The sequence below is a fragment of the Apteryx rowi genome, unplaced genomic scaffold, assembly GCF_003343035.1.
Source record: "Apteryx rowi isolate R43461 unplaced genomic scaffold, aptRow1 scaffold_456, whole genome shotgun sequence".
Lineage (NCBI taxonomy): Eukaryota > Metazoa > Chordata > Aves > Apterygiformes > Apterygidae > Apteryx > Apteryx rowi.
Window position 1 is genome coordinate 151,194 of NW_020450712.1, and position 13,857 is coordinate 165,050.

General features: G+C 37.4%; 1 protein-coding gene across 1 annotated transcript in view; it reads right to left on the bottom strand.

The window, feature by feature from the left end:
* Positions 1 to 707: 707 nt before the first annotated feature.
* DEPDC1B (DEP domain containing 1B) overlaps positions 708 to 13,857 on the bottom strand; it is a 19,305-nt gene continuing 6,155 nt past the window's right edge. The window contains exons 2-10 of the mRNA XM_026077511.1: positions 11,130 to 11,265; positions 8,202 to 8,329; positions 7,287 to 7,417; positions 6,154 to 6,201; positions 5,640 to 5,780; positions 3,933 to 4,099; positions 2,243 to 2,419; positions 1,377 to 1,562; positions 708 to 1,067 (exon numbers count right to left, since the gene is read on the bottom strand). Of these exons, the coding sequence (XP_025933296.1) occupies positions 906 to 1,067; positions 1,377 to 1,562; positions 2,243 to 2,419; positions 3,933 to 4,099; positions 5,640 to 5,780; positions 6,154 to 6,201; positions 7,287 to 7,417; positions 8,202 to 8,329; positions 11,130 to 11,265 (1,276 nt within the window). The 3' untranslated portion in view covers positions 708 to 905. The remainder of the gene's footprint in view (positions 1,068 to 1,376; positions 1,563 to 2,242; positions 2,420 to 3,932; positions 4,100 to 5,639; positions 5,781 to 6,153; positions 6,202 to 7,286; positions 7,418 to 8,201; positions 8,330 to 11,129; positions 11,266 to 13,857) is intronic.

A 13,857-nucleotide genomic window follows, 5' to 3' on the forward strand; every position in this document is an offset into this window, starting at 1 on the left:
GCATAACATGAAACCACCTCTGTAAGTAAATACTTGAAAATGTTAATGCTTTAATAGATCAAAAGTGCTGTCAGAACCAATCAAGTTATACAGTATCAAGTTATAGAAACAGTGTATTTCATAACGCACAAAAATGCAACCATTAAGGGACACATCTTTCAATGTCACTTCCACATTTGTCTTCCTTTTCCAGAGAAATGCAAGGCTTTGGATTTTTTTGGATAAAATGTGCAACTTCCATTGGACAAGCATCCAATTTKAAACAGCAATACTTATTAAGAGGTATGAAAATTGCTTTAAAAACCTGGGTCTGCACTATAAAAGTTAATGAAATTTCAACAGTTGCCTCAAGCTGTAATGCATCACATGAATCAGGAAATTAAGGACAAGTTTTTACAATTCTCTGAAATCAGCCTTATATATCAAGAACACTACGATACACAACAAACAACAAAATCCAGTGTTTCATACATATTCAAGTATGTATAGCACATTAATTCCTCAAGCTATATGTGAAAAAAATATGGTCCAGTTTATACAACAAACATTTTCAGGGGAAAAATGCTGTTTACAAGATACCAACAGTACATTACAGAAAAATACATTTAGATCATGAAGGGATGGTTAGAATACAACAAATGTCTTACCATCCACATAGATTAACCATCTTGGTTTTTCAAAAATAACAGGCATTTAAAAAAAAAAAAAAAAAGATTTACAAAAATACTGATAAAGGTTCACATTTCTACCTCCTCAACACTTTCCTCCTCTTTTGACCTTTTCTACTGCGCCAGCAGTAGAACTACTCCAGTAGTTTTGTGTAATTACATGCTGGTCAGGCTCCTTTTGCATAATATCCATCAATAATACGCTTGGATTCAGTTTGCTGATGAATTGCAAACCATTTACATCCGAAAGCTTCTGGTTCTGTGAAATGGTTGAAATGGCTTTTTTAAGGCCCACATCAGTATTGGCGGTTTCTGTTTATTTTTTTCTGGAAATAGCACTGCTTCAGCTTCAGGAGTAGGAAATCGTATTCTATACACTTCGGGGTAAGATTTCTGAAACTAGAAAAATACAATTTAAATGTAGAATTCACTCCAAAACTTATAATTTAAATAAAGTGCCACCTACACTTATGGAATAGAAAAATATATATTCTTCTAATGCATGCTATATCACTCTATATACCTCTATATAGAAAACTTATTTTCCAATATGGTTTGATTCATCACAATACCGCTGTTTTAAATAATTTTGAAAAAGCTATAAATCCAAGAATACCTACTATTTTAAATCTCAATTTCTCTTGAAAACTAGACATTTAAGACTTGAAAGAACTTTTTAAAATTAAGACTGTAGAAGAATTTATTTACTTGTTTGAGTTTCTTCTTCTTGTCTTTGGCAGATATTTCTTTATTCATTGCAATTTCTTCCAATAAAGCTGCCAGTGGTTCCTGAGAGACATTCACCCTTTGGGATTCAAATTCATCTGTACTGATTTGGTGACAAAATGACGGAGCAGGAAAAGTTGCATCAGTGTCAGCTCCAGCATATTTTATCTGAGGAGAATAAACAGAAGAGCTATGCCTTCTGGAATAAATCTGGGAAAAGTGGCTTAAGCAAATTGACCACAAAGTCCCTAAATAAAGAAGATAAGGAGTAAAGACCCGAGATTCTGCTTCCCATCTCTTGGATTAGAGTAAGTTCTAGTAAGTCAAAAAACATGACACTAAGGAAGCCTGCCTCATTCTTAGAGGAATCTAAAAATGACTAAGCATTTCAGTACAAATTAAGGAAGAAAGAACTAAAAAGACAGCAGCTTTGAACAAAAGAAAAATAAAATATTGGGAGAAGGAAATAGAAAAAAGTTATGAAAAAGTTGAGCGAGTAAGGATAGCTCTAGCAGAAAAACAGAACATTAATGGAAACACTGAATACCCCTTACAGTTTTTCTTCAGTACCACAAATTTAAATTTCCCAGATCAGGACTCCATTCCCTGAAAATATAGAGCTGACCAACAGGAGAAGATGTTTACTTGTTCCTGTCTCTAAACGACCCAAGATCTGCTTTGTTTGATTTAAATACATACTTATGACTGATAGACAGCAGTGAAAATTAATTAGCTGTGCATATACTAGCAGAGAAAGTCTTTAAGATCTGTCAGACTTTCAGGAACAGAAAGGATAAATTTGTTACAGTAGCACAGAGACATAAGACTTTTTTTCACTAGACACCTACTTGGACTCTTTGGAGATGTACAACATGTTCCTCTATAGAAGCTTTTAAGGAGGAGGGAATGTTTAAGATTTCTTGATAATTGTCCATGAGAAAAGATACTAGTTTAGCAGCAAGCAGTTCATCCAAGTCCATTTCATCCTTTGAGCAGAGAATACAACGAGAAAATGCCTGAACCATCTGAGGAAAAAAAAAAATTTTTTTCTATTAATAGTGGAAAAAGTGAGACTATATTAAAAGGGTGATATTTTAGAAAAAAAGATTTCCAGAGCACAAAACTCACTATACTTCCAACACATCAATATAAAAAATATTGTGTACAATGACACTGTTCAAGTGGACTGAAGACATCTCTTGCTGCAAATATGTAGTCTAACCCTAACTTTAGGTGCAGAATGGCTAGGTCCATTTTATTTTCAAAATTTGGCCAGACAGCCATTTCACACGGCTTTTCAGTTCAATAGGACACACATTTCAAAGATTTAAAAACTACAAAGCAATTTATTAGAATTTAAGCACCAGAAAAAAATTGATGTCATGATTTTCAAATCCTAAACTAAAGTTGAGGTCCAGCTCACTTCATGTAGTCTCAGACTCAGACATTCAGTCTAGAACATTAGTTACAAGAGTTTTCTGGCTGTGCACAAGTCATTAACATTATAAGCACAGAAGGCAAACAAAGTTTTGGTTTTCTGCTATGTGCCATAGATATTATACTCTGCTGCAAAAAAACTTAGGATGAAGTACATGGATTGTAAAGGATTCACTTCTAAAAATAACATGTAGATAATAACATAATTTTAATCAAATATATTTATAGTTAATTAAATTATAACCTTAGCAGTCAGGAATTTAATTATTCTAATCAAATACCATTCATAGTTAATTAAAATTTTAACTGCTATAGAACAWATTTAGGTTTATGCATGCAACTAAGATTTTTATGGAGTGGCTCTACTGCTTAGTTTTCTGTTGCCCTTTTCCTTGCAGAAGCCTTGACAGTTAACCAAAAAGAGAGATGTTTTTAGCCAGACGGAATCTCTATAAATTATGCCTAATACAATAAATATCAATTTGACTTTGTCATAACATGCTGTTGCAAACATCACTGATAACTCCACAAATATCTCTATAGAGAAAGCATTAACGCAGGCTAGGGCTTTGTCAAAACCTGATTAAAACAACCCTCAGAGGAAAATTTTTGAAGTTATGTACAGAAATAGGTACTAAAATAATCTGGCAGGATTTTTTTAATGGCTTAGAACAAGTAAATCAGAACCAGAATATTCAGCTACCTCCCTTTAATTATGACTGAAACAGGCAGTATTTTTCTGTGTCTTTTTTTCACTTTCTGCAGTGAGAAAGAACACTAGAGACCTCACCTTCTGCTGTATTTTATTTTTTCCACTCAGTAGTGAATCTGTCCAAATCCCACTAGTCTGTGGAAAACCAGCTGAGATGTTACTTTCAAAGATAGGGAAACCTCCAGATTTTGAGCTAATTTTTTATTTGCTTACATCTTACCAAGAAGCCCTGATCTATCTAAATTCAGAGTAGCTTTTTGCACAGTTGGAGTTGATCAACTCTTCAGCAAACAGGCAAACTGTATTTTGCATACATTCTCCAATAAGAACCTTTTATCTGTGCTACTCCAAAAGTCCTGTCTAGACTCTTTGCCTTAGACTATACATACCAAGGTTCTGGTCCTCACTGATTCAGAAAGAGGTGGCAAGTCCTTGTTAAAGCTAATTCTTGCCATCATCCTCACCAATAGCTGTAGTTTTTTCCGGTTTTCTGGAGGCAGCAGGAGACAGGAAGTCTGAAGAGCTTCTACGACCTTGCAGTGTTTTTGCAGCAGACCTGGTTTATAGAAGATCAGGAAATTCAGCAATATTTCAGAATTATGCTTTTCCATAACATTTAAAACATATTTCTCAAACTGTCCTCCCAAATTCCTTCCCTGCTCATTTAATACCCTCCTAGAACTTGACTCACCAAAAAATCCAGGAAGATACCCCTAGAACTAGAATCATTTCCCACTATGCACCTCGTTTAAGTTACAAGACTTCCTTCTGATACACTGAGGAATATTAATAACCATAACCTATATATCTGGATATTAGTAGACATCCAGAGAACTATAAGTTGGGTTCATCCTCCACTTTTTTTCCCCCTCTCAGTGCTCCTCAGCCTCCTCTCATATGAAAGAGGCTCCAGTGATCTTTGTGGCCCTTCACTGGACTCTCTCCAGTAAATCCAAGTCTCTTGTACTGGGGATCCCAGAATTGGACATACGACTCCAAACGTGGCCTCACCAGGGCTGCACAGAGGGAAAGGATCACCTCCCTCAACCTGCTGGCAACACTTTTCCTAATGCAGTACAGGATGCTGTTGGCCCTCTTTGCCACAAGGGCACATTGCTGGCTGATGTTCAGCTTGTGGTCCACCAGGACCCCCAGGCCCTTCTCTGCAAAGCTGGTTCATCCCCAGCCTGTACTGGGGCATGGGGTTGTTCTTCCCTAAGCACAGGACTCTGCATTTCCCTTTGTTGATCTTCATGAGGTCCCTCTCTGCCCATTTGTCCAGCCTGTCAAGGTCCCTCCAAATGGCAGGGAAACCAGCTGGTGTACCAACCACTCTTTTTGTATCATCTGCAAGTTTGCTGAGGGTGCACTCTGTTCCATGATCCAGGTCATTATTGAAGATGTTATACAGCAATTGCCCCAGTATTGACCCCTGGGGTACTCCACTATTGACTGGCCTCCAGCTGGGCTTCATGCCACTGATCATAACCCTTTGAGCCTGGCAGTTCAATCTCCAGTTCATCTCACCGTCCACTCTTCTAGCCCATACTTCAGCTTGTCTGAAGATGTTATGGGAGACTGTTGAAAGCCTTACTAAAGTCAAGATAAACAGCATCCACTGCTCTCCCCTCATCCACCAAGCCAGTCTGCTCCACACAGTGTAAAAAAATGAAGTTGTTTGTTWTTAAAATAAGAACAAAAAAGTGCAGTAGTAAGCATGGCAGCCAAAACAGACATTATTCCAAAAAGGCATGGTAAAGCATTGTAATTAATTTCATTTTCAGAGCATAGCTTTTCTTTTCTTTTTCTTTTCTTTTTTTTTAAAGTTCAAAGGAAGATTTGGCATGCATACTGGTGCATATGTTTAGAAGCGGCACTGAGGAATAGCTAGTCATAATAAAGTTGCTATATAAAGAATCATTACAACCTATACAAATAGTAACGATATGTTAAATAAATTTAAATAAACAGTTCTGTCCATATGTAGAATGGACAGACCAGGATCTAAAGAAATTTGTGACATTTTTGATGTGGTATATAATTCAAGAAAGTTGATTCAAAAGCATGCTCTTTTGGTTACATCCCTGAATACTTACCTAACACACTGACAAAAACATCAAAAAGATGAAAAGTGAGAAGTGGCTCTTTCATCTGGCCAAAGTAGTCTGCTATAGTTTTGAAGACATCTCTTTCAAATCCTGAATATGTAGGCTGCTTCAAATCTGAGCAGCTGGGCCCTAAAAAAAAAAAAAAAAAAAAAAAAAAAAAATCATGTTGGTGGCTGCACAAGATCATTATTTTCTATTCTAGTCAATCAAAATGCAACTTCAAGCAGAAAAAAGTTTAGACTCACTATTCAAAGTTACATTTCACTAGATCCATTGAAATATGTGTAAACATACATAACAGGAAAAATATGAATAGAACTGTTAAATGCTCTATATATTTCAGTGAAATAGACTGCACTAGCAGGAGGACATATGGTGGTAGATCTTTTCCAACTCTGTTTTCAAGGCTGCAATCAGAAAAAAAATATCAACTCTGAATATGAGATATTTGGTGAAGTGGTAAAGGAGCAATCAATTCTTTTTTTTGTTGGAATATACTTACAATTTGCTAGACATTTCATTGCTGACAATATCCAGTGAGGTAATTCCTCTGCATAGGGGAGAAGGGAAAAACAAAAGGAAGAAAAAAATTGAGAATTTAATGGTTAAACTGTAAGATAAAACTGACATTGAAAATTCTTGTATTTTAGAAAGTTTCTCTAGTTAGAAATTGACTAATTAAAAAGGCATTTTATCCCTTAACACACAAATATCTTCCATTAGATCTAGAGTCAGATCAATGCTTTAGTACCTCCAGTACACAATATCAATCAGTTGTACCTATTGCCCTTACAGCTCAACCAGCAAAATGGATCCTCTAAAGAAATCCTTAATCTGCCTTGGAAAAGTCAGCCAAATTAGTTCAAGCTACACCTTCAATAGTGCTTTACAGTAAGGTGTTTACTTTTGCACTGAAGTTGCACTCACAAATTCAGTTCTGTCAGTTCTGAAGGGTGTTAGGTAATATTCTTGAACTGCTCCAATCGTCTAAAACGAATGCATACAGACTCGATGTGGTTTCATTCACAGACCAAACCAGATTCCAATCTGATATTTAACTTCTTTACCAATCTCATGGAAAACACGGTAGCAATAATATTTGAAGTAATATATCACAGCAGCAAAGATGCTTCTATTTCTCCCTGACGCACCAAAAGAGTTTTAAACTTGGCATAATCTTAAAACACATTGACTGAAGATGCAAAATTGAGAAATATTTAAGCCTCTCTCAGTGTATATTTTGATGCTTTCTCAATCTGTGATACACATCGACCTCATGTAGCCCCCTCCAATTCAGGTACAGTTAAGGGTTGGGCTGACAAAGCCAGCTTAGAATGAGTAAGATCCCTGTCTTCATAGGTAAAGACTTGCTGCTCTGTCTTTCATCTTCATCTTTCAATCCTGCTAAAGCAAGAGTATGTTGAAGAGGATAAAAACATGGAAGAATGAATACTGCTTCCTACTGCTGGGACTTCAGAAGACAAAAATGGTATATTTCATAAAAACTCCAGTATAGATGTGGTTATACAAGTACAAAGATGCCACACGTTAGTATAGATTAGAGTTAATGCTTTTTATATTAGCAAATTACAATATATTAAACAAAAGTTAAAGCAAAACTTCTACAATACTCACTTGATTTATCTTCTAAAATGACAATGCCTTGCCTATTGACGTTGTATGCATTTTGAACAATATGCTTAGAATTCACAAGCTTTGTGTCTAGCACTTCATCCAGAGAATCCAAACCTAAGATCTTTTGTAAGCTGTAAAAAATATATAAACATATGGTTCATACATCATCTAGTCTGAAGGAAACAAACATGTAGTATCAGTATAAATATGATTCCAAAAAAGAGATGCCTTCCATTTATTATTTTAGCATATGGAGGACTAAAGCAGTTTGAAATCTATCCTTTGATCATTAAAATTTCTAAGCTACACTGCAGCAGATTAAGTTTATTGCATGAACATAACATACCATTTTAGATATAAAAATCTGTAGTAAGGCTTCAGATATGTTGTAGAAACAGCTAATTTTTATTTTTACAGGAAAAAAGCTTTTACTGGTCTAGAGGAATGCCTTTAACTTTGTACAGGATATTCCTTCTAGAAATAGCGAAGACTATCTCAGTCTTACAAAGCCTTTTACATTCATTATCAGCTGTTCCATTTCTTATATCCTCAGACTCACGTCATTAAAGGGTTCTACGACATTATGCTACTATAGGAGTGCTTCAATTTCACAACCACAAGAAAGGGTTTGGGGAAAAAAAGTGAACAAACAAAAAGCCCACAGAACAAAAGGAATAATATAGCATAACAGTAAAAAAGTCAAAGATGTTAAACTCAATGAAGTTTCTTTGCAAACTTTATTTGCAGAATTTGATAGCCAGATAGTAAGCAGTATGGTTAGTCTAACTAATATGGGTGTAATGGCAGTGATGAAGGGCAAGTGGATGAAATAATGAGCATTAGCAGAGAAGACAGACAAGACTTGCATACTACACAGTGTTAGTCTAATGACAGATGACTCACAARTACGCTCACCGTGACAATGTCATGGATTTCCAGATCTCTTCTATATTTGCCTGCGTTAGCTCTCTGCGGTACAGAAGCTTGCATGCTGGTACTTCTCCTATAGCTATACTGTGACGCTTGTACCACATTTCAGAGTTCTGAAATCAGAAAAAACACTTCTCAATAGCTGGTGATTTTTAAAATATTAAATCATATAATACACCTGCAGTATACCATATTTTGTTATAAGTACTTTAAATATTCATAAGTTCTAGTAAAATCTCCAGGCTGCAACTATTTAAGTTTCATAAATACAAAGCATCTTTGCCTCTCATGTATTTTGTCCAAAGTCAGAAAAGATGCGTCAGAACAGCACTTAAAATTCAGGAGTCAACACCCTCCAGTCCTGTATTCAAAGTCTCTCAGTGACTAAAACCAGTTCAGGTCACTTGTTCTCAACTACCACTTACAGGAGAAATTATTGAAGAATAAAGACTGATATCCATTCTTATTCAGCATGCACTGACCATAACTAAATAGTAAACTCCAAGAAGATTTTACACAGAAAGAAAGGAAAAGCAAATAGCTACAGCTACGGAAACCCATCAGAACTAATCCACCATTGTAACAGAATGAATTAGTTCATCCTGCAACAGAGAACACAAATCTGTGTGACTACCATCTTCTGATCAGTCTTTCAATCCCAGCTCAATGCCTGAAGGTTGTCATGAACATGTCAATGGATGTGTTATTTGTGTCAGCACTATACTTTTCTAAGCAAAGCTTCTGATCATCTTCAGTAACCGTGTTTTGGTTTGCACCACAGATCAATCCTCAGAGCACATTAACAAGATTCCCTGTGACCAAAACTAAACCACAAAATGCAGTCCAGGAATGCACTTAATTACTCCAACCAGTAGTTGGCAGTCACTCCATGCACGAGACTAGAACAAGTTTGAAAAAGGCAACACTCCGAAATGCTTATGGGGTGGGATAACTGGTTCTCAGCACAAAATATACAAATATTTTAATACATCATGATGATATATCAAGATATCAATTACCACAGCATTTTAAGACACTGCCATTTTCAACTACCTGTCCACTTCATCCCTCCACTGGAAGCTACACCTTTGTAAAAGAACCAGCAGAAAGTAGTATGTTCCTTTGCCTCAGTTGCTTCAATTCACAAGTCTACTGCATTAGCTTAAACTGCCAGAGAAAGCTGTTTTGAGTTACAATGCCAGACTATATCCTGTAGCACCTGAGGCAGACATATATATGCAATCCTTTGCTGACCCCTATCAGGGCAGGATACTTGAACAAAATTTAGAGCAAACAACCAAAGGCTGTAACATCTTAAAACTGCAGCAGTGACTAAGAAACATTGCATTCTCTGAACTTCCATTTGGCACCATCTTTTCTTCCTTCCCTGTAAGTCATCTRCCTACTACCGAAGTTCGAAGGGTCATGCTTTTCTCTCCTCTAGAGGAAGAAACCCTCATCTCAATTCCTTCACTGTTCCATGGCTTTACAATCAGTTCAGATCCAAAATGGCTGAGCCCTTTTCTTCTCCTTGTCCCAGGCCACACGTTTCCACTCTTTCTCTTTCACCGGCTCCAGCCCACACAATTTCAATGAGCTGATTCAGGGTGCTGGTTTGACTGAAATCAAATTAGGGGGGAAAAAAAAATTCTTTTCGGCAAGCTCAGCTCACTGAACCACCTCACCATGTGGCCCACACACTTAGGTACAGCTACAGGCAAAGTGGCAGAAATGCCTAGTTGAAGAGAAGATGGAAATCAAATCTACAGACTTAGATCAGCATATGTTTATATAGAACCACAGGCAGGCACCTCGGATACTCCACTTTTCTCCAAAAAAGGACCAGAGGTTAACGCCATTCAAATGAATAGGTCATGTCCTGCAACAGAGGCTTGAGTTTTAGACACTCAAATACCAGAATTTCCTGTTTTCTTGGGAAATCCTACATAAAAAGAGATGTATGCTGTGAAATAAGTGTACTACATCAAGACAGAAGCCTGCTATACATGAAAGGCATGTTAGATCTGCAAATAAGGAATTGAATTCCAAATACGGAGTAGCTATTTATTCAGGACTTCTAGATGTCCAGCCAAATAGTAGGAGCTACTTTTTCAGACAGACTATTGATAACCAAGAAATCCAAGGCTAATTTGCTGCACTGAACAGCATTATTAAAAAGGACAGAATTATTACAAGAATTTCCTCCAGTTCACAAAAAGCATGAGTACACTCACAGGCAAAAGGCATACTGGAGGAAGGGTTTAGAACACATGTAACCAGCCAGGTCTAGGCTTTTAAGATGTTAAGGTTGTAAGTGATGCAATTCTGTTTTACTAATGAAGGCAACGGTTTAACAACTTTGGAAAGGTAAGATCAATCAAGTTAAAGACTGAGCAAGACCATCCTCCAGGCTCAAAGAGCAACAACGAATCCAGCACCACCTTTCATTAGCCACAAGACAGTTATTATGACAAAGGGAATGGAAGCCCTAACAACTTCATAGTAGCTAGAAAAGGAGTAATATTACATATATTCCATTTCATGAAAAGTCTGAGTAAAAAAGTTACACAGTAAGGATAGTAAAATAACTATTGTTTTGTCATAYAACAAATGCATTATTGGAATTACAACAAACTGGTATACAAACTGAATGTCAAATATGACCATGCTGAACTTAGTATATTAAGGATACTACAATCTGTAGCAGAAAGAACACTCAAAATCAACAACCCTGGCAAATGATTAAGAACAATTTTACTTCTCATAAGTTTAAGATAATAGAAGTACTTTGCATTTAACCTCATTGCCAAATATTTTGTGATGCAACTAAGATATCATTTGTTCAATTTATTTCTATTATCTATTTTGCTTTCCATATATGCATATGTTTGGGGAAATGAAAACAATACTTACCATTGTGACTGATTTCACCAGGATGTGTTCTTGGGAACTGCCAGCCTTAGGTTCATTCCAATCTGGAAATTTAATTACTTCCTTTGTACATGAAGGTTTCTTTGGATATGGCTTCAGCGGCGAGGAAGGAGGAAATCTACAATTAAAGAACATTTTCTAAAGCTTGTGAACTCTGAATTACATAATTATCTACAGCTGTGTAGTAGGCCTTCACATGCATACATACAACAAATGCCTTGGACATTCACAGTGTGACTTAGTTGCCTAAGACAGGTGTTGAGTGACACACCAAATGTCCTACGATATCTTGTTTGGCCTCCAGCTGCTCCTCCAGAATAGTGCAGGTCCCTCGTACATCCTATGACATATATGTGAGCCTCATATACCCCAATGCATCTCAAAAGACACCAGCTGCCCACACTTAGACAACTGACTCAAGTCCTCATGAGAAGATGCTGGTTCTGCTAAAAAAGCTGTAAGTAGATTCTCCCATGTCAGGTGCACCTCTAACATGCATCTTCCAAAGCAATGCAACACAGTCAGTCACATGACTAACACTTGGATTTAATTTGTAAGCATGCATGTGTCACAGCAAAATGTTATCCATGTTACCATTTCTTCTGTTTGCATGCTTTCTAGACCAAGATCACATCCCAGAGCTCTTTTCAGAAATTGTTTTCCAACCAGTTGTGCAAAATCTCATTCACCCTTGAAGTCGTTGGTGGAAATAAAAAAAGGGTATCATAAACTAGCCTCTGCAAATATTGCAAAACAGAAATTCCAGATCACATTAAATTCAGCCACATCTGTAGTCTGATCAGAATTAAATCACTTTGAAACCTAGGTACCTCCCCAACCAGCTCTCACTATTGAAGGCTACAGCAATTTAAATTTACCACCACCATAGTTCCACCACCCTGATCAATATTTTGCTTTGACAGGCTTGCACCACAGTTTGGAAACCCTCTTCTCACAGATCTTACCTTCTGATTCTCAGACAACTTCCTCCCTTACCAACCAGTAAAGAAATGAGTTCTCACAACCAGAAAAAGTTAGGTGCATTCCCCTTTTTTCAGGTAGCATTATGTCAAAATCCAGAAGGAGCAAGGCATTTGGGTGAACAGTTAAAAATTTCTGCTTTATGGTGACCAAGTTCATTAGCAAAGTAATGTCACCTGAAGCTACTAACCAGGGGGGGAAAAACACATTCCAAAGCTGACATGTTAAAACTAACAGAGTTTCCAGCCAAAAACACTCATTTTAGGAGTTTATACAAGGAGGGAAGATACCCATTTGCAGCTGGGGCGAAGACTGGAGAACAGTATCATCAACTAACATAAGTACCATCAGCAAAGCAAACACCACAGCTGGTTTCCTGGAGGTTAGCAGCAAATTTCCTGTGCTATCCCTTTTGCTTTTAATGCAATTGTTCAGATTCCAAGACCTGTAAAACCTAAAAGCTTCCAAAACTGTAACATCCCATTAATTGTTGTAGACTACATTGAGACAGTAAGCCAGGACACAGACACAGCCTCTGCTATTTCTAGAAGCCTCACTGGCTCTCATCATCTTGTTTAAAGTTTGCCTAACAAACCAAATYAACATTTGGCAATGTTCATGAATGCTTTGTATACTCTGTGGAGTGAATAAGAGCAGACAATTACATTTACATCAAAGGTTACTGAAAGATCTAACCACCTTGTTTCTAATAATACAGCTGTGCAATGTATTATACAGTTGCAATTACATTAAAATGAGATAGCAATTTATAAGAGATATTACTCATCTCAAGGTTTCCAGAGTAAGCATTGTCAATGGAATTAAAAGCTACTTGCACTTGCACCCATACCAACATGGTGTGAGACCTGTATTTACAGAGTAAAATTAGGAAAGGCCTCCAGAGGGAGCTGCCAGGACATTAAATACATGAATATAAAGACAGGAAAATGGGAGTTTAGTTGCATAAACAGGAGACCAGTGTGTGTTAATACTTAAAGTCACACATCAAAAATATGATTAGTCTACAGTTTATTTATACTTCAAGCCTATGGGGAAAAGCTGGCTCCAAAATGCGTAAAAAGTATGCAATTTTATTAAAAATATCAAACTGCTCCATTAGTAACTCAATTATCCTTTGGAGGTGGAAAAAGATAGCAAAAGGTTTTTCTGAACAGCAGATGACTCAGGTGCCTGAGGGCTGGAAGCAAGCCAGTCACCCCAGTCTTCAAAAAAGGCAAGAAAGAGAACCCAGAGAACTACAGGGCATTCAGCCTCAAACCCATCCCTGGAAAAGTGATGGAGCAGCTCATCCTGGAGGCCGTCTCTAAGCATGTGGAGGACAAGAAGGTGATCAGGAGTAGTCAGCATGGCTTCACCAAGGCAAAATCATGCTTAACCAATCTGATAGCCTTCTATGACGGAATGACTGGCTGGGTAGATGAGGGGAGAGCAGTGGATGTTGTCTACCTTGACTTCAGCAAGGCTTTTGACACTGTCTCCCATAGCATCCTCAGAGACAAGCTCAGGAAGTGCRGGCTAGATGAGTGGACARGGAGGTGGATTGAGAACTGGCTGAATGGCAGAGCTCAGAGGGTTGTGATCAGCAGCACAGAGTTTAGTTGGCGGCCTGTAGCTAGCGGTGTCCCCCAGGGGTCAGTCCTGGGTCCAATCTTGTTCAACTTCTTCATCAGTGACCTGGATGAAGGGACAGAGTGCGCCCTCAGCAAGT